Source organism: Pan paniscus, chromosome 9 (assembly GCF_029289425.2).
Source record: "Pan paniscus chromosome 9, NHGRI_mPanPan1-v2.0_pri, whole genome shotgun sequence".
NCBI lineage: Eukaryota > Metazoa > Chordata > Mammalia > Primates > Hominidae > Pan > Pan paniscus.
The window spans coordinates 6,477,856-6,500,273 of NC_073258.2; the positions used below are offsets into that span (position 1 = coordinate 6,477,856).

General features: G+C 36.4%; 1 protein-coding gene across 1 annotated transcript; it reads left to right on the forward strand.

Moving 5' to 3' along the window:
- Positions 1-4,429: 4,429 nt before the first annotated feature.
- LOC100981745 (RNA polymerase II subunit A C-terminal domain phosphatase SSU72 like protein 2) lies at positions 4,430-5,348 on the forward strand. Its single transcript, XM_063608073.1, has one exon. The coding sequence runs from the start codon at positions 4,680-4,682 to the stop codon at positions 5,262-5,264; it is 585 nt and encodes a 194-aa protein (XP_063464143.1). The 5' UTR covers positions 4,430-4,679; the 3' UTR covers positions 5,265-5,348.
- Positions 5,349-22,418: the final 17,070 nt, after the last annotated feature.

Sequence of the window (22,418 nt, forward strand, 5' to 3'; positions counted from 1 at the left end):
ACAGAGCACAGATGCCGTACATAAACAAATACACAATGTATCTATGCTATTAAAATTGTATGGGGAAGCGATTAGGGAAAAATGTCTAAGAAGGCTCCTTAAGTGGGGGTTGATTAAAACAATGGAGAAATACTGGACTTGAGTGATGAGAAAAAAGAAACACTGAGGCATCTGTCAGTACAAATGTTGTACTCTAAAGAGAAAGAGAAAAATCTGACAAACAAACATACAGTTAAAAAGAACACATTATCTACAGAAGAAGTACGATGCTGGAATTAGACTTTTTATCTCCAACGCTGGAACGGACAGTGGCATAGCAGTTAAGGACTACTGAGAGAAAGGACTACAGCCCCACAATCCTGTACCCAGCTGAGATGTGGCCCCTCTGTTAGGTTGAAGGAGAGATACACAGCAATTCAGACAGTTTATCTCCTGTGTCCCCCAACAGAGAAACCTATTTGAGAGACGACTTTCCAAACATTATCACTTATGTGAACCTGAACAACAATTGGTGGGAATGTGAAGAAAAGAAAGGAAATGGAGGCATGTACTGAGGCTGGGACTAAATATTTCAATAATTTCTTATGTGTATAACAGAAAAAGAAGTTTAGACTTCAGGTAAAGTTCAGTTGTAAATAAGCACTCAGAAATTGAAGGAACTATCTGTGAGATACATTTGACTAAGACTATTGAACTAAAATTAACAAAATATCCTGGCAAAACCTGGAAGTTAGGAATAGGGGATCAGTGAAAAGTGAAAAAGAATTAAGAGCATTGCAAAACTCTTGTTTTCAAATAAGTACTAGAGAAATGTGTTCTGATCAGGAAGGCAGAGAAAGCGCAGGTAACCATTTAATGGGGAGGGTAATCCAAGTTAAATTTCAAGCTAAGTACAAAATGGAGTATATAACAACTTGATAAAAACCAAGGGCAGAAATAACAATATAAAATAAAGAAGATGTGAGGAATGTACAGTAAAAAAGTCATTACCCCAAATATGTATACACTAAATTCTAGCATGAAATAAATTTTGAAATGTGGGTGGGTGAAGGGATCACAGGAATAAGAAATAAAATCAGGATGAACATAATCCATGCCCAGAGATTTTGATTCATTTGGTCTGGGGTGGGTCCCAGGCATTGGCATCTTATAAAAATTTGGTAGAAAGGTCTTGAAATATCCAGCCACAGTTCACAATCACTGAACTGGAAAATCACTCTTAGCAGATTCCAGAACTGGAACTGTTATTGATGCCTGTGTCTCGAGGTGCCTAGAAGCCAGAATACCTTTGCCATGTTCTCCCTCAGAATCTTGAGATTTATTTATTTTTGTTCAGGTCCTGTATAACTTGTGATATCGCAAGAGCAGCGGAAACATTTTTCTCTGTCTCATCACGTTGTTTTTCTAATACACTTCTCCAGGTTTTGTCTTGGGTGTGTTCCCCTATACTGGACTTACGTAGTCAAGAAGTCTGGTGCTTTGAAAAGCAATTAGTGTTTAAATAAATTATGTCTACTTTTATGTCTCTGAGTCGGTACTCTACCATCAGCTCAACATCTAATCCAATTAACCACGTACTGTTTCCCTGGATTTTTTCGTTTGTCTCACTTTGTGCCTTCACTTGGAGGCAAAACATAATAAATGCCCTTGACATTTCCCCTGAGGACATAGGCAGTACCCGTAGTACTACCTCTTAGAAGTGTTTCAAGTAGAAATTCACTCATATGATACATTTAGTATTTCATACTGATCCTCCCAGTATTATCCTTTTATTTCTGTTGAAATTATATGCAACCACTTTGTGTATCAGTCTTCAAGGTTTGGTTTAACACTGTTTCTCAATTCTTTCAAAGCACACAAAACATCTTCCTTTTCAGTAACACTTATAGCTGGTCTCTGAGATTTTTCTTTTCTTCATTTGTTAGATTTCTTTAGGTCTCAGTCATTGAGTCTAATAAGACATTTCACAACATATTTAAGATCTGACTAGCTTTTCATTTATGTTGAATGTTTCCTCTCATTTGGTTTTTCAAGAAAATCCTGTTCATTCTCTATGCCCGAAGCAGTGCATTTAACAATTCTTCAGGTGCTTCTAATGTATAGTCAGGTTTCAAAAATCTCTAGGGAAGTTCTTCTAAAACTTTGCCTTTTGGAATTATTAGGAAGACTTTGAAAAACACAGATCTCTGGGCTTCACCACTAGAGTTTCTGATTCAGTCGGTTGAGGTCCAAATTTGCATTTTTTTTTTCAACAAGCTCCCAATTGATGCTAATGCTGAGCACACACTTTGAGAAACTTGAAGGTGTTTACTGATTTAAAAAATACAGTAAGCACTCACTAACTGTGGTTAATAGGTTCTTCAAGACGATGACTTCAAGCGAAATGATGTATAATAAAATCAATTATATCATAGGTTAATTGATATGAACGAGTCACAAAAACATCACCAAATTTCTAAATAAAGATTCAACACACTTTGAATATTAAACCTTGAAATAAATGTGAGTTATGCATGCATTTAAGAAAGCTTAATAAAACCAAGTAAGATTATTTTTTACCCAATTTTCAGTGAATCAGTGAGTGACAGTGGTCGTAGTTGTGGTAAGTTAAATCAAGGAATAAATGTTTGCAAAGAAAAAATTATAAGGAGCTCTTCCTACTACTACACAGTTAAAAACCAACAATGACAGACACGGCAGGCTGATCTATTTTGTACTCTGATCATTATTGTCTTGCATTTGTATGATTACCACATATTTTATGAATTTTTATTTTTCTGTAATTTGTATTCATTCATTCATTTTCCAATCCGCTGATTCCACTTTAGAGTGGCAGGTGGCTGGAGCCAATCTCGGCAGCTCAAGGTGTGAGGCAGGAACCAACGCTGGACAGGACCCCATCTGGGGTTCAGGGCACACCCTCACACTAGGACCATAGAGATGTCAGTTCACCTGTTGTGCACATCTTTGGGATGTAGGAAGAAACAAGAGTATCCAGAGACAACCCACACACACATAGGGAGAATATGCAAACTCCACACAGACAGTGGCCCCGCCAGAAGTCAAATTTTTTTCTCATTACTGTTATAATAAAATGATGTTAGGTGAGGCTGGGCACAGTGGCTCATGCCTGCAATCCCAGGACTTTGGGAGGCTGAAGCGGGTGGATCACTTGAGCCCCTGGGCTTTTGAGACCAGCCTGGGTAACATGGTAAAATTCCATCCTCTACAAAAGATACCAAAGTTACTCAGGCATGGTGGTACACACCTGTAGTCCAAGCTACTCAGGAGGTCGAGATGAGAGGAATGATTGAGCCCAGGAGTTTGAGGTTGCAGTGAGCCATGACGGCACCACTGCATTACAACCGGGGTGACAGAGTGAGACCCTGTCTCAAAATGAAAAAAGAAATAAAAGGATGTTATTTGAGAACCTGCTGTATTTGCAATGTAAGAATCACCTGAAGAAGGACATAGAAAAATACAATATATTGCTTTATAGATAGATTTTGTCACTGCACCAGGGCCAAAAGTGATGTCCCTGATCTGATTTACATTGAAATAAATGTGAGCCATACATACATTTAAGAAAAATTTATAAAAACAAGCAAGGTTATTATTTACTCAATTTTTGGTGAATCAGTGAGTGACAGCAAACAGAGCTCACAAATAAATGAATCCCAACTGGGTGGGGCCCCCTTTGTGGAGAGTTGCAGCTTTAGGAATTTAATCATCTTGATGATTATTTCGATTAGTTAGGAGCCCATTATCATAATCTAATCAACGATAAGGTGATTGATTATAAAGTGACATGATTATCCTTATTGTTTGGAACCCCTTTCATAATTTTAAAATCTCTTCATTTTCTTAATAAATTTTACAAACTTTTAAGGAAAATAATTCTAAACATTGTATTTCAGTACCGAAAACTAAGACACAACTGTACTTGAAGGCATATTAAAGTAGGCAGAGGCTTGCAGCAATTGCTGCCTTCTCTGAAGAATCATTATGATATCAGTAATATCAAATGCAGAAAATGTTGTGTTGAATAACTCTTAAAATACCATAAGCAGATATGTTGTTGAGAATGGGATGTTTTTTGTATTGGTGAAAAATTTTGTGAACTTCTGGACAAAACTATATACAATGGTCCTGTGATTTATGCAACTGCATTTCTCGAACATTATGAAAATTAAAACAAGCAACAACACGTGTAATTTATAATTAAATAGGGTGCAGCCTTGGACATTGTCAACATGTTTATCATCCAATTTCATGTCTGAAGGTCAGTGGAGAGTCCTATGACATGCTTGCAGGTAGCTTAATTGTCTTGGCCGTTGTCAATAGCAGCCCCCATTCACTAGGAGAACCACCAGAGCAAACTCCAGATTTTAAATGAATCCAGACTGGGTGGTGCCACCTTTGTGGAGAGTTAATGCTTTAGGTAATTTAATCATCTTGATTCTTCTTGTGATGAGTTAGGAGACGATTATCACAACCTAATCAATCCAGAAGTCATGAAGTCTCCACCCACTAATTAAGGTGACTCAATATAAACCTGCCTCCTGTGCCTCCACATTAGCTCATTTGGAAGACCTGGGTATAGGTGGTCGTCTCCTTGGCTCCGAGTCCCTGCAGCAGCTGAGGTGCCTGTGTCTCTCTGGTTCCCAGTGGCCGCCATCATGCTCTCCTCCACACTCAGGGTGGCTGTGGTGTGCGTGAGCAATGTCAACAGGAGCATGGAGGCCCACAGCATCCTCAGGAGAAAAGGGCTAAGTGTCCGGTCTTTTGGAACTGAATCTCATGTGAGGCTACCAGGACCAAGACCCCATCGTCCTGTAGTTTATGATTTTGCAACAACATATAAGGAGATGTACAATGACCTCCTCAGGAAAGATAGAGAATGCTACACCCGCAACGGAATCTTACACATCTTGGGAAGAAATGAGAGAATCAAGCCCGGTCCAGAAAGATTTCAGGACTGCACTGATTTCTTTGATGTCATCTTCACCTGTGAGGAGAGGGTCTATGACACAGTGGTGGAAGATCTGTGTTCCAGAGAACAGCAGACCTTTCAGCCTGTGCACGTGATCAACATGGACATCCAAGATACCCTGGAAGATGCCACGCTGGGAGCTTTCCTCATCTGTGAGATTTGCCAGTGCCTGCAGCAGTCAGACGACATGGAAGACAATCTGGAGGAGCTGCTGTTGCAAATGGAGGAGAAGGCAGGAAAAAGCTTTCTTCACACCGTCTGCTTCTACTGAAGATCTGGGCTGGCTTTGTCCCCTTCCTCAGTAAGAACTTCGGCATGGGACTTTAGTCCGGATTTATTGTGAGAAGCATCTGCAAAGACCTTCCACTGAGTACTGTTTGTATTACCTTTGTACACATCACCTGGAAAGAGACTATTACCAAGAAAATATTTTACGGGATATGAGAAGGACTAACATTTTTAAAAGCACTGAAAAATGCTTGGCATTGTTCTAGGTGCATTACATGGCATAACTAATTTAATGCTTATATCATTCTACAAGGAAGCTAGCCCACCATGACGCCATTTTCCAGAGGAGCAAACCGAGCTGATAACGGGCTGCTGGAAAAATGATTTGTTTGAGGGTATTCAGCAGATAAATAACATTGTATAGATAAGCACCTTTTAAATAAACTTCCTTTTCTCAATTTGAATGGTTTTTTATTAATTTTTTAACTTTTTAAGTTAGTTGAGACCAATGGAGTGTGGTATGTTAACTTAAATGTTGTTCTTCTTTAATAAGAGTATAATATTACATGTTTGAACAGATAAATGTTTTTACATATAGATTATATCTTTTTTACTAGTGCTCACTTTAATAGGTAAAATCCAAGTTGGATAATCAACTACATATGATTGTAAAATTTGGAATTATCTGCTCAAATCATAGGTCATCAAATTAAATGAAATAAAAAATGTAAATAAAAAGTATATTCTTATTTCTGTTGGGTGGATGCATTTCAAGCCAATAAGCGACATGCTTCTGTTTAAACCTTATGAATTACCCTGAAAAAATAAAACCCCAAGTTGGATAACAAACCACAGATTATCGTAAAATTTGGAATTATCTACTCAAATAATAGGTCACCAAAGAAAATGAAATAAAAAATTTAAAAAAATCTATATTCTTATTTATGTTGGGGGATGGATTTCACACCACTAAGCCACATTTTTTTATTTAAAGCTTATAGATTACACTGAAATAAGCAATCTCTCATATTGAGAGATTCAAATTGTATTAAATTTAAAATGTTTTTTGATTTGAGCATTGAGAACATCAGGTGATAAACCTAATGATGTTTTCACGGAGAAACAAGTGAAACACTTTCCATAATCCTTGGTAGTGGCACTAAAACATGTTCACTAATAGGAGAAAAAATAGATCGGAAGTAGTTGTTCAGAGTTGAATTAATTTACATGTTATCTATTGAATTAGACTTATTATGGCAACCTGAAATAACAGCAGAGATTGGCTTTCAAAAGATAATGAGTTTATTTAAATGAAGGATTGTAAACTGGAATGCACCAGGTATAACAAGTTGTAGGTGCATCCTGAGAGTTTGGGGTAAGGGGAAACTTTTAAAGGCAAAAAGAAGTCCACAGAAACTACCTTAAACCAAAGTTCATTGGTAACAGAAGCTGACTGCAGGAGTTGGCGTTAGCTTCTTGGTGGAGACAGCCATTGCTAGGCATGTGTTCTTGCGAGAACATTTTATCTGGAATGCTGCAGTCTTGAATATAATGCAGTTACAGAAATATGTGTGAACATGCAGAATGAGCAAAGTGTGTAAGACCTGCCGGTGGTGTAAAGCATGTAGGATGTGCCATAATCTCTTGTGGGTTTTAGGGAGTCGTGATAGCTCTTATCTCAGATATACAGGCATGGGCTCCCCTCCTTCATGACCCTCCAGCTCCACTTCACCTGGATCTGACAATAGTGGACTTCATCTTGGTAGTAACAACTTTCACATTTTTGGTATCAGAAACTTCCAAAGTTTTAAGAAAATATTCTTTTTCCTCTTGCAGTGTAGGTAGCAGGAGGCAACTGGAAGTGGGGAAGCCAGCTGGTACAGTAGTTCCCAGAGGAGAGGTTGGGAGCTTGGGAGAGGGAAGTGTCTGTCAAAAGGCAGAAGAATGGACACATTGGAGAGGGATGTTAGAGCTGACATGAGAGACTTCTTGATGAGAAAAGGAGGACTTTGGAATCACTCTCAGATTTCTGACTTTAAGGGTGGCTGGGTCCAAATATATAAGTGAAAGTTTTGGAGAGATAGTTTCTGTCTATTCTGTCAATTTGGCTTAAGATAAGGCCATCAGCTGGCAGTGGGCAGTCAGGATCATGATTGGGGATGGAGTGAGGATATTTGGCATAGATAATTGTAAAATATGGGAATAGAAACCTGAGTGTAGGTTTTTGTGAGAGCTCTTCTGAAGATAAAAGTGAGACTGTCCCATAGATACTACTTTTACCAGCCAATCCATTTGGAAAAACATGACAAGGTGATTGAGTTTCTCTTTTCTCTGTGTTTGGACATGGACAATGCAAATGTGACAGAAGAGCAAGGTGCAGAAATGCTTCGGGAGTTTGAAAGGGTGTAATTATAGTGATAAACCATGAAAGCTGGTTTTGGACCAGAAAGGGTGAATAAGTAGGGATTGGGCTGGAATCCATGGGTTGTGGCACAATGCATGGTCAAACAGCCCTTAGAGTTTAAATAAAGAAGCAAAAGTGAATGGAAAGATGTGGTCTTATAGTTGGGGCATGACTGTTTCAGATTTTGATCTAGTGGTGAGGTTCTTGATGACTGTGACCATGAGTATCTCTGGTGGGGTGTAGATAAATGCAATTGGAGAAGAAGTGAGAGTGTTGAGGGTGCTGGGTGGATAATCTGTGTGGGTGCTGCAATTGCTAAGAACTGTGGCAGTAGTTGGATGTGAGGAAGCATGAGAAGTGCGAGCTTATATAATCACTAAAAATCCAGGGTGTGGGAAGTATGGGGCACAATTATATGTTGGGCAGATATGGTAAGAAGACTTTCTAGGTTGTTGAACACCTCTAGTATTGGTTTATTGGGTAGAGGGAGGGGAGCTCTGATTGGAAGTCGTAATGGTGACCTCGCGTATCTGACTATATACTATGTAGAGTGGGAAATAAAGATTTAGATTCGCTGTAATGAAAATACAATGATTTCTTGAGGAAGTAGCCAGAGAAAGAGGCAAATGGGTGTTCACATGGTTATTGAAGATGAAAAATGACATTTGGATACAAATTTCAGGAAGATTTGAAGATGAATCTTAACTATAAAAGTGAGTTATGCCAGAAAGAAGGTTATTGTGATAAGGACCAGTGAAATGAACATTGCTTTAGGTGTGTCTGAGAAATTTCTATTTCTTGATTACATGATGTATGCCTTATAATAATTTCTTAAGCAACTCCTTTATTTTTGTTTAGTTTTCTGTATTTGTGTATGTGTGTTTTTTCTTCCGTTTTAATATTACCATAAGAAGACTAACAAAACACTCAAAAAATGAGGGAAATACTTTGTTTCATAAAAAAACTTAACATTATAAGTATGTTAATAGCTTTATTTGTAATTGTTTTATTTCCTCTCTTTTACTTCCTCTCCCTGCTCACTTCCCACGTCCAATCTTCTCCTTCTCCTTCTTCTTTTTTTTTTCAGTATTTATTGATCATTCTTGGGTGTTTCTCAGAGAGGGAGATTTGGCAGGGTCATAGGACAATAGTTGAGGGAAGTTCAGCAGATAAACAAGTGGACAAAGGTCTCTGGTTTTCCTAGGCAGAGGACCCTGCGGCCTTCCCCAGTGTTTGTGTCCCTGGGTACTTGATATTAGGGAGTGGTGATGACTCTTTACGAGCATGCTGCCTTCAAGCATGTGTTTAACAAAGCACATCTTGCACCGCCCTAAATCCATTTAACCCTGAGTGGACACAGCACATGTTTCAGAGAATGAAAGATTTTCAAGCCAAAATTCATAAAAGAACAACATCACAGATCAACCTTCGATGAATGGGGGAGTTTAGCCACCCATTCTCAGATCAGGCAGCTGGGTTCTAAAATAAGTTTTCAGTATTTATGTTAATCTCTTTAGAGATACCCCTGCTTTATTTTAACCTTATTAAAATGTTGATTATTTTGCCTAAAACTAATCTGTACCCTAAATCCTATACTAACTAAATCTTTTCATTTGTTTGTTGAAACACCCCATTGTTCCTCTGGTCTCCCTCCTTGCAATTAGTTAAAAAACAAAAACAAAAACAAAAACCAAGACAACCCTGAATTTGTTGGATGACAAGCTTCTGTCTAAAGTCATAGATTGATTGGGCTGGGATAGTGTCATTGATATCTAACCTACTCCATTCAGGATTCTACTCAGGCTGAATTTTTTTTGAAAGCTAAACATTGCCTTGGGTACTTTGATCATGTACTTCTAGCTCTTGGAAGAAGGCCATCATTTTTGCAGTAATAACACCTCATTAAGAAATTTCTCCATTAAGAAATTATAATTTTCATTATGCAAAAATTTATGATTTAAATTATAACTCGCACTGGCATCTTTAATTTGACAATTTTTTTATTTAATTATTTTTAGTATAGTTGACAAGCAAAAATGATCCTAGCTTTCATAACATGTATTAACAATTTGTATATATTCTACCTGGCCAAGGGCATGTCAAATGTAAATAAGAAAACTTTAAGTATCTATCCCATATAAAATAGTAACATAGAGCACATACAAAAATTTATGAATAATCATGTTTATGACAAGTTTATTGATACTGGCAAATCATCTGAAATAAATATTCAATAAGAATCTATAGGTTGGCTAAAATGATATATTTTGCAATATATTGTTTATGTGAAAATCTGTTAGGCAGTATTAAATAAAGTTAAATAAATTTGTGAAGTTTATTTTGTGTCAAAGGAAATTCTTGTCATATAACATTAAGTAAAAATATACTAATCATTATACAATATAGAAATACATGAAAATATGATTAAATAATGAAATGTTTTCAATATTAATAATTATTTTTATGAGTGTAATTGTTGGTAATTATAATATTATTACATTATATTTTTAAATAACATATTGTTGAAATATTACATATATCAATTTAAAATCTAAAATAAATGGAATAAAGACAGAGTAAGTAATAGACTTATATTAGAATCAGAACAAATCCTGAAGTTAAAAAGAGAAGGGAAACACCCAGAGAAAATGTTTGGTGACTTGACTATATAAAATGTAGGTCCTCCTATATAACTAGAATTAAAGAACGGATAAAATAAGGAAATTCTTGTAAAAAAGATTACTTTTTGGAAAAAGTGTAAAATGTGAAATACAGTAGATGTTAAATATGAAAAAGTTACACTGGTAACTAATTATGATAAGCTCTTAAATTGTAATTTGCCGCTAGTTAAAATATGTTTCAAGTATGATAAATACTTGTTAAAAATATGTGTAAAATAATAGGGTATAAATTATTGAAATAAAAATGTTTGATTTCCAAATGCATTTAAAAGTTCAAGTAAGAGATAAACAGAATGTACCATAAACACAAGAGTAAAAAAAGGAAATTCTTTGTACATTTAAATATTTTCCAAATAGTCTACAATGAGAATTTCATACTTTTGCTGTTTAAAATGAAAAATTATTTTCTTGATTTAGTAACTGTTATGTTAGTAATGATAGTAGATGCAATAGATACTAGGGAAACAACAAACATTCACACACACAAATGCTCATACACACGAAAAACATATAACAATATACATTAAAATTTATTAAGAATGGATATCTAAGAACATCAAGAATTGGTAACCTTTATAATCATTTTATTTCCATTATTCTGTATTGGCTATTCTTAAAGAGTCACCATGATTTCTTCAAGTAAATAAATTTTATATTATTTTATTATAGAAAGTTTCAAATATACAGAAAATTAAAAAAAAATTATGATGACCAATTATATAGTCAACCACCAAGATTCTTTCATTAAATTTTAACTCTACTTGCTTTATCATATGAATGTTCCTTGATGTATGATGAGGTTACGTCCCAATAAAGTAATCATAAGTTGAAGATATTTAAAGTAAAAATGTATTTAATATACATAATCTATGTCATATTAAATCCAAGTAAGATTACCCCAATATGAATTATAATCACACTGTCAAAGTTCAAAAATAAAGATTCTGAAAGTGGCAGGGGAAAGAAACAAATAACTGATGAAAGAAATTGAAGAGGATACCAAAAAAAATGGAAAGATATTCCACCTTCATGGATTGGAAGAGCCAATATTGTTAAAATGTCCATACTACCCGAAGCAACCAACAGATTCAATGCAATCACTATCAAAAGATCAATGGCATTCTTCACACAAATAAAAAAAATCCTAAAATGTATACGGAACCACAAAAGACCCAGAATAGCCAAAGCCATCCTAAGCAAAATGAACAAAACTGGGAGAGCCACATAACCTGACTTCAAATTATACTACAGAGCTATAGTAACCCAAACAGCATGCTGTTGGCATGAAAACACACACATAGACCAATGGAACAGAATGAAGAACACAGAAAGAAATCCACACACCTACAGTAAACTCATTTTTGACAAAGGTGCCAGGAACATACACTGGGGAAAAGGCAGTCTCTTTAACAAATGGTGCTAGGGAAACTAGGTATCCACATGCAAAAACAAAAAAAAAAAAAAAAAAAAAAAAAAAGAAACTAGGCTGTATCACTGAATCTCTCACCATATAAAAAATCAAATCAAAATGGACTAAAGCGTTAAGTCTAATACTTCAAGCTAAGAAAGTACTACAAGAAAACATTGGGGAAACTCTCCCAGGCAATGGTCTGGGCAAAAATTTCTTGAGCAATACCCCACAAGCACAGGCAACCACAGCCAAAATGGACAAATAGGATGACATCAAGTTAAAAAACTTCTGCACAGCAAAAGAAACATTCAACTAAGTGAAGAGACAACCCACAGAATGGTAGCAAATATTTACAAACTACCTATCTGAAAAGGGGTTCATAGCCAGAGTATACAAGGAGTTCAGACAATGCTATAGGAAAAAAGTCTAAAAATCTGATTAAAAAATAGGCAAAAGATTTGAATAGACATTTCTCAAAAGAAGACATACAAATGGCAAATGGGCTTATGAAAAGGTGCCTCCTATGAAAGCAATAGCATTGCTCGTCAGAGAAATGCAAATTAAAACTACAATGAGATACCACCTCACCCCAGTTAAAATGACTTTTATCCAAGAGACAGGCAATAACAAATGCTGGTGAGGATGTGAAGAGAAGCAATCTCTTGTACACTGTTGGTGGGAATGCAAACTAGTATAACCACTATGGAGAACAGTTTGGAGGTTCCTCAAAATACTGAAAAGAGAGCTACCATGGGATCCAGGAATCCTACTGGTGGGTATACACCCAAAAGAAAGGAAACCAGCATATGGAAGAAATATCTGCAGTCCTATGTTTATTGCAGCACTATTCACAATAGCCAAGATTTGGAAGTAACCTAAGTGTCCATCAAGAGATGAATGGATAAAGAAAATCTGGTAATGTACACAATGGATTACTATTATTCTAATATTCAGTACTAATATTCAGCCATGCAAAGAATGAGATCCTGTTGTTTGTGACAACATGAATATAACTGGAGATCACTATGTTAACTGAAATAAAGCTTGCAAAGAAAGACAAACATTGCATATTCTCATTTATGCTGGATCTAAAAATCAAAACAACCGAGCTCATGGACATAGGGAGTAGGAGGATGGTTACCAGAGGCTGGGAAGTTTATTGGGGGTTGGGGTGGAGGTGGGGATGGTTAATGGATACAAAAAGTAGAATGAATAAGACCTACTCTTTGATAGCACAAAAGGATGATTACAGTTGACAATAATTTGATTGTACATTTGAAACACCTGAAAGAGTAAAAGTGAATTGTTGGTAACACAAAAGATAAATGCTTGAGATGTATACCTCGTTCTCCATGATGTGATTATTATGCATTACATGCCGGTATCAAAACATATAATGCACCCCATAAATATATACACCGATTATTTATCCACAAAAATGAAAAATAAAAACAAAAGAAGAAACAGCACCAATATACAACCTACCATTTTACCTCAAGAAAATAGAAAAACAAGAGCAAACGCAAAAGTAGTACTCCTTTTTTTACCTATTAAACTAGACTACTTTATATTGTTTAAAGATAAACAATAGAAGAGAGACATGAAAAGAAGAGTTGATTTGTTGAAAAGATAAACAAAATTGACAAACCGGTAATTAGACTAAGAAAAAAAGAGAAAACTAATAAATAAAATGACAGATGAAAAAGGAGACGTTACAACTGATATCGCAGAAGTCATAGAGGATCTTAAGACTATTATGAACAATTATACACCAAATAATTGGAAAATAGAGAAGAAATAGATAAATTCCTGGAAACATAGGACCTACCAAAATTGCATTATGAATAAATGGAAACCTGAACAGACCAATAATGTGCAAGGAGATTGAATCAATAATAAAAGTAAGCCATCAAAAAAAACTCAGTACAGCACAGCTTAATTTTGTCAAATATTTACAGAAGATTTACTACCAATTCTTCACAAAATACTCCAAAAAACTAAAGAGGAGGGAATTATTCCAAACTAATTCTACAAGGTCAGCTGTACCCAGACACGAAACCCAGACAAGGTCCCAAAAACAAAAGAAGAAAAACTACAGACCAATATCCGTGAGGAACATAGATACAGTAATCCTCAATAAAATGCTATCAAACTGATTTCAACAGTCTATGGAAAAGATTGTTCACCATGATCACGTGAGATACATCCTAGGAATGCAAGGATGGTTCAAAATATGAAAATCAATCAATGTGATACATTAAATTAACAGAATGAAGTAAAAATATAATCATTTTAATAGATGCCTTAAAAGTGTTTGACAAAATTCAACACTCTTCATGATAGAAACTCTGAACAAATTAGGTGTAGAAGGAATGCATCTCAACACAATAAAGGTCATATATGACAAACCCTCAGCTAACATTATACTCAGTGGGGAAAAGTTGAAAGCTTTTTCACTGAAATCGGCAACAAGACAAGGATGCCTAATTTCACTACTTGTATTCAACGTAGTATGGAAGTCCTAGCCAGAGCAATTAGACAAGAGAAAGTAACAGAAGGCATCCACATTGGAAAGGAAGAAGTTAATTTTTCCCTGTTTGCGAATAACATTATCTTATATGTAGAAAACTCTAAAGACTCCACCAATAACTATTAGAACTAATATGCAAATTCAGTAAAGTTGAAGGATAAAAAGTCAACAAAAATATTAGTAGTCTTTTTATATGTTAATAGCAAACTATCTGAAAAAGAAATCAAGAAAACTATCCCATTTACAATAGCTGCAAAAATAAAATAAAATACCCAGACATAAATTTAACCAAGAAGGTGAAATACCTCTATGATGAAAAAAAAACTGATTAAAGAAATTGAAGAAGACACAAAGAAATGAATATTACACATTAATAAATTGGAAAAATAATATTGCTAAAACATTCATACTACTCCAAACTATATACAGATTCAATGCAATCACTATCAAAATACAAATGACACTTTTTTACAGAAATAGGAAAAACAATCCTAAAAGACCTATAAAACCACACAAACCCCCAAATAACCAAAGTAATTTTCACCAAAAAGAACGAAGTGGAAGGCATCATATTACAGGGCTGCAAAATATGCAATAAAGCTATAGTAACCAAAACATCATGGCACTAGCATAAAAACAGATACATTGACCAATGAAACAGAAATAGAGAGCCTAGAAATAATTCCAAGCACTTAGAGACAATAGATTTTCCATCAGGTAAGTCACCAAGAACACATATTGGGAAAAGGAGTCTCTTCAGTAAGTAGGATAGGAAGAAGTAGATAGTCACATGCAGAATGAAATTAGACCCTTATCTCACCTTATGTATAAAAAAGGTCAAAGAAAATTAAAGACCTAATCATAAGACCAGAAACCATGAAACTACTAGAAGAAAATATAGGGGAAAGGCTTCAGAGATTGGTGTGGGTAAGGATTTTTTTTTGGATATGACCTCAAAATCAAAGATGACAAAAAGCAAAATAGACAAATGAGATTACATTCAAAGAAAAAGATTCTGCACAGCAGAGAAAACAATCAACAAAGTGCAAACACAACCTGTAAAGTGGGAGAAAATCTTTGCAGTCTATACAACTGATATGGCATTAATATCTAAAATTTATAGGGAATCCAAACAACTTAATGACAAGAAAACAAACAACACTATTTTAGAAAGGGCAAAACACCTGAGTAAACATTTCTCAAAAGAAGACATACAAATGGCCAATAGGTCAATAGGTGTATTAAAAAATGTTAAACATCACTGATGAGCAGGGAAATATAAAGCAAAACCACAATGAGATATCACTTTGCACCTGTCTTAAGGGCTATTATCAAAAAGACAAAAGAACAAATAGTAAGGATGTGGAGAAAAATGAACTCTTACACACTGTTGGTGGGAATGTTAATTAGTACAGACATTATGGAAAACACTCATTTGCCCTAAAGGGGATTGCAGTCTGTTAGGAGACAACCCGGCCAAACAGTTACATACCACGTTGTTTGAAACACATCAACAACAAAACACCACCACCAAACAAAACAGAAACAGGAGCAAATCTATTTTTTTAAAGAGTTGAGAAGAATAGCACAAATACATAAAATGAAAAAGAAGAACAATCTTCAAAATAGAAAATAAATTTTATGATAAATTAGTATAAATAAGACTTCAAAAAACAAGATGTACAAATCGACCATAAACACATGAGATGATGCTCAGCATCTTTAGTCACCAGGGAAATGCAAACTAGAATCCCAAAATTCCACTCAGAAACACTAAATGGCTAAAATAGAAAAGATGAGAAAGAATGAATGTTGGTGAAGTTGAGGAACAATGGGGACGCTGATGCTGGGAATGTAAACTGATGAAACCACTTTGGAAAAAAATATTTGGCGATTCTTAGGAAGTTCAACATATATTTATCCTATAGCCCAGACATTTCAGTCTTAGGTACTCACCCAAGAGAAATTGGTTGCTTGAGGGCCTGAAGGGAGAACTGGCAGGGGGTGCTTTATGAGTGTTGTCAGTTAGGCCCTGGGCTTGCGATCCGAGGAGGGAAGTGGAGAGAGGCTGATTTTGGTATCCTGAGATCCTTCATGGACCCAAGAAGCCAAAGTGAAATCCTGAAGTGGGTTGTAGGGGACCAGGAAATTCAAAGGCTTTCTTTAGGTGCATCTGAAGAGATCTGCTGCTTGCTTTGTTCTTTCCTACCAGACTTGGGCCAACAGAGACCACTTTGTCTTCTAGCATCTCTGGGACTGCTCCTGTTAGGGGAAGAAGGTATCTGAGTTACCTAAGGTGAATCCATACGGGTCTGCAGCAACCTCAGTTCTTATCTCTTCAGAGCAGCAAGAATTCGACTAAGAGGCATAAGGCAAAAAAAGACCGAGGCAAGTCTCAGAGCAGGAGTGGAAGCTTATTAAAGAGTTTTAGAGCAGAAAGTAAAGTACACTTGGAAGAGACTCCAGTGGGTGACTTGAAGGACAAGTGCCCTGCTTAACCTTGATCCTGGGACTTTATATTCTGGCGCATTTTTGGCATATTGCACCCCTTTCCCATGATTCTTCCCTTAGGGTAGGCTGCCCACCTGCTAACAGCCTCCTTATGCTTGGGAAGTGAGCATGCGCAGTGTGTTTAGGAAATTGTACTCATGTCCATCTGAGGCTTTCTTCCCTTTTCTGGTGGAATGCCTCCGGAAGGTCATACTCTGCCATTTTCTCTTAAGGCACATGCCTGGACTCACTTGCCCAAATCCTGAGATTTTATTGGAAGCTGATTACCAGTCTCAAGTGTTTTTATCTGTTTGGGAAGTTGCCTCTCCCTGGTGCCCGAGTTCAATGAACACTTGAGTGTGGCAGCTATGGACCCTCAGGAGATTGTCTTTCCTCACTGGCTGCCAAGTTCTCATTTTTAGAGAGGCAGTGTGGTAAGTGCCCAACCATCACTTGCTGGTCGCCTGACATTCCTGGTGGGTTGGGGGTAGAGCCCACTCCTGCCTGGTTCATGTCTGTCTAACTACCTGTAACACTCCCATTTGGAGTCCAGGAGCAACTTGAGCGTCAGTGATAAAGATTCTGTGTTAGCAGGCCCAGCAGTCAGCAATGATGAGTCAGAAGAAACTGAACACTTACCAGTGACATGCAGAGGGGAGGCAGAAAGATGAGAACTTGGACAAAAAGCACATTCTATTAAAAAAATGTGAGGGGCCAACACTTTCTGAGGCCAAAACACGATTTCTCTTATAAACAATTTAGTGAGTGAATTGAGATCCAAATTTGATTTGACAAATACTTCAAAACAAAAAGCAGAAATATATGAAACCATGAGGAAAAAGAAGGGACGTGGCAGATAAATCAAGAATAACAAAATATAAATTACTAGAATTTCACAAGGAGTAAAAGGTATTCGTGGAAGTAAGACAATAATTAAAGAATAGTAGATTATTTCTTGAATGTAATAAAAGGCTCACTGTTTCAGGTTAAACCATGCTTTCTCAACGGGAGTGATAATGTCCCTAATGGGGCAGAATCTGGTTCTTGGGGAAGTAAACAGAAATCTCACTCCCTTTATGTACAGAGCACAGATGCCGTACATAAACAAATACACAATATATCTATGCTATTAAAATTGTATGGGGAAGCGATTAGGGAAAAATGTCTAAGAAGGCTCCTTAAGTGGGGGTTGATTAAAACAATGGAGAAATACTGGACTTGAGTGATGAGAAAAAAGAAACACTGAGGCATCTGTCAGTACAAATGTTGTACTCTAAAGAGAAAGAGAAAAATCTGACAAACAAACATACAGTTAAAAATAACACATTATCTACAGAAGAAGAATGATGCTGGAATTAGACTTTTTATCTCCAACGCTGGAATGGACAGTGGCATAGCAGTTAAGGACTACTGAGAGAAAGGACTACAGCCCCACAATCCTGTGCCCAGCTGAGATGTGGCCCCTCTGTTAGGTTGAAGGAAAGATACACAGCAATTCAGACAGTTTATCTCCTGTGTCCCCCAACAGAGAAACCTATTTGAGAGACGACTTTCCAAACATTATCACTTATGTGAACCTGAACAACAATTGGTGGGAATGTGAAGAAAAGAAAGGAAATGGAGGCATGTACTGAGGCTGGGACTAAATATTTCAATAATTTCTTATGTGTATAACAGAAAAAGAAGTTTAGACTTCAGGTAAAGTTCAGTTGTAAATAAGCACTCAGAAATTGAAGGAACTATCTGTGAGATACATTTGACTAAGACTATTGAACTAAAATTAACAAAATATCCTGGCAAAACCTGGAAGTTAGGAATAGGGGATCAGTGAAAAGTGAAAACGAATTAAGAGCATTGCAAAACTCTTGTTTTCAAATAAGTACTAGAGAAATGTGTTCTGATCAGGAAGGCAGAGAAAGCGCAGGTAACCATTTAATGGGGAGGGTAATCCAAGTTAAATTTCAAGCTAAGTACAAAATGGAGTATATAACAACTTGATAAAAACCAAGGGCAGAAATAACAATATAAAATAAAGAAGATGTGAGGAATGTACAGTAAAAAAGTCATTACCCCAAATATGTATACACTAAATTCTAGCATGAAATAAATTTTGAAATGTGGGTGGGTGAAGGGATCACAGGAATAAGAAATAAAATCAGGATGAACATAATCCATGCGCAGAGATTTTGATTCACTTGGTCTGGGGTAGGTCCCAGGCATTGGCATCTTATAAAAGTTTGGTAGAAAGGTCTTGAAATATCCAGCCACAGTTCACAATCACTGAACTGGAAAATCACTCTTAGCAGATTCCAGAACTGGAACTGTTATTGATGCCTGTGTCTCGAGGTGCCTAGAAGCCAGAATACCTTTGCCATGTTCTCCCTCAGAATCTTGAGATTTATTTATTTTTGTTCAGGTCCTGTATAACTTGTGATATCGCAAGAGCAGCGGAAACATTTTTCTCTGTCTCATCACGTTGTTTTTCTAATACACTTCTCCAGGTTTTGTCTTGGGTGTGTTCCCCTATACTGGACTTACGTAGTCAAGAAGTCTGGTGCTTTGAAAAGCAATTAGTGTTTAAATAAATTATGTCTACTTTTATGTCTCTGAGTCGGTACTCTACCATCAGCTCAACATCTAATCCAATTAACCACGTACTGTTTCCCTGGATTTTTTCGTTTGTCTCACTTTGTGCCTTCACTTGGAGGCAAAACATAATAAATGCCCTTGACATTTCCCCTGAGGACATAGGCAGTACCCGTAGTACTACCTCTTAGAAGTGTTTCAAGTAGAAATTCACTCATATGATACATTTAGTATTTCATACTGATCCTCCCAGTATTATCCTTTTATTTCTGTTGAAATTATATGCAACCACTTTGTGTATCAGTCTTCAAGGTTTGGTTTAACACTGTTTCTCAATTCTTTCAAAGCACACAAAACATCTTCCTTTTCAGTAACACTTATAGCTGGTCTCTGAGATTTTTCTTTTCTTCATTTGTTAGATTTCTTTAGGTCTCAGTCATTGAGTCTAATAAGACATTTCACAACATATTTACGATCTGACTAGCTTTTCATTTATGTTGAATGTTTCCTCTCATTTGGTTTTTCAAGAAAATCCTGTTCATTCTCTATGCCCGAAGCAGTGCATTTAACAATTCTTCAGGTGCTTCTAATGTATAGTCAGGTTTCAAAAATCTCTAGGGAAGTTCTTCTAAAACTTTGCCTTTTGGAATTATTAGGAAGACTTTGAAAAACACAGATCTCTGGGCTTCACCACTAGAGTTTCTGATTCAGTCGGTTGAGGTCCAAATTTGCATTTTTTTTTTTTAACAAGCTCCCAATTGATGCTAATGCTGAGCACACACTTTGAGAAAGTTGAAGGTGTTTACTGATTTAAAAAATACAGTAAGCACTCACTAACTGTGGTTAATAGGTTCTTCAAGACGATGACTTCAAGCGAAATGATGTATAATAAAATCAATTATATCATAGGTTAATTGATATGAACGAGTCACAAAAACATCACCAAATTTCTAAATAAAGATTCAACACACTTTGAATATTAAACCTTGAAATAAATGTGAGTTATGCATGCATTTAAGAAAGCTTAATAAAACCAAGTAAGATTATTTTTTACCCAATTTTCAGTGAATCAGTGAGTGAAAGTGGTCGTAGTTGTGGTAAGTTAAATCAAGGAATAAATGTTTGCAAAGAAAAAATTATAAGGAGCTCTTCCTACTACTACACAGTTAAAAACCAACAATGACAGACACGGCAGGCTGATCTATTTTGTACTCTGATCATTATTGTCTTGCATTTGTATGATTTCCACATATTTTATGAATTTTTATTTTTCAGTAATTTGTATTCATTCATTCATTTTCCAATCCGCTGATTCCACTTTAGAGTGGCAGGTGGCTGGAGCCAATCTCGGCAGCTCAAGGTGTGAGGCAGGAACCAACGCTGGACAGGACCCCATCTGGGGTTCAGGGCACACCCTCACACTAGGACCATAGAGATGTCAGTTCACCTGATGTGCACATCTTTGGGATGTAGGAAGAAACAAGAGTATCCAGAGACAACCCACACACACATAGGGAGAATATGCAAACTCCACACAGACAGTGGCCCCGCCAGAAGTCAAATTTTTTTCTCATTAATGTTATAATAAAATGATGTTAGGTGAGGCTGGGCACAGTGGCTCATGCCTGCAATCCCAGGACTTTGGGAGGCTGAAGCGGGTGGATCACTTGAGCCCCTGGGCTTTTGAGACCAGCCTGGGTAACATGGTAAAATTCCATCCTCTACAAAAGATACCAAAGTTACTCAGGCATGGTGGTACACACCTGTAGTCCAAGCTACTCAGGAGGTCGAGATGAGAGGAATGATTGAGCCCAGGAGTTTGAGGTTGCAGTGAGCCATGACGGCACCACTGCATTACAACCGGGGTGACAGAGTGAGACCCTGTCTCAAAATGAAAAAAGAAATAAAAGGATGTTATTTGAGAACCTGCTGTATTTGCAATGTAAGAATCACCTGAAGAAGGACATAGAAAAATACAATATATTGCTTTATAGATAGATTTTGTCACTGCACCAGGGCCAAAAGTGATGTCCCTGATCTGATTTACATTGAAATAAATGTGAGCCATACATACATTTAAGAAAAATTTATAAAAACAAGCAAGGTTATTATTTACTCAATTTTTGGTGAATCAGTGAGTGACAGCAAACAGAGCTCACAAATAAATGAATCCCAACTGGGTGGGGCCCCCTTTGTGGAGAGTTGCAGCTTTAGGAATTTAATCATCTTGATGATTATTTCGATTAGTTAGGAGCCCATTATCATAATCTAATCAACGATAAGGTGATTGATTATAAAGTGACATGATTATCCTTATTGTTTGGAACCCCTTTCATAATTTTAAAATCTCTTCATTTTCTTAATAAATTTTACAAACTTTTAAGGAAAATAATTCTAAACATTGTATTTCAGTCCCGAAAACTAAGACACAACTGTACTTGAAGGCATATTAAAGTAGGCAGAGGCTTGCAGCAATTGCTGCCTTCTCTGAAGAATCATTATGATTTCAGTAATATCAAATGCAGAAAATGTTGTGTTGAATAACTCTTAAAATACCATAAGCAGATATGTTGTTGAGAATGGGATGTTTTTTGTATTGGTGAAAAATTTTGTGAACTTCTGGACAAAACTATATACAATGGTCCTGTGATTTATGCAATTGCATTTCTCGAACATTATGAAAATTAAAACAAGCAACAACACGTGTAATTTATAATTAAATAGGGTGCAGCCTTGGACATTGTCAACATGTTTATCATCCAATTTCATGTCTGAAGGTCACTGGAGAGTCCTATGACATGCTTGCAGGTAGCTTAATTGTCTTGGCCATCGTCAATAGCAGCCCCCATTCACTAGGAGAACCACCAGAGCAAACTCCAGATTTTAAATGAATCCAGACTGGGTGGTGCCACCTTTGTGGAGAGTTAATGCTTTAGGTAATTTAATCATCTTGATCCTTCTTGTGATGAGTTAGGAGACGATTATCACAACCTAATCAATCCAGAAGTCATGAAGTCTCCACCCACTAATTAAGGTGACTCAATATAAACCTGCCTCCTGTGCCTCCACATTAGCTCATTTGGAAGACCTGGGTA

Bases quoted from the DNA above. Each gene is read 5' to 3' on its own strand.
- LOC100981745 (XM_063608073.1), top strand. From the start codon at position 4,680: ATGCTCTCCTCCACACTCAGGGTGGCTGTGGTGTGCGTGAGCAATGTC.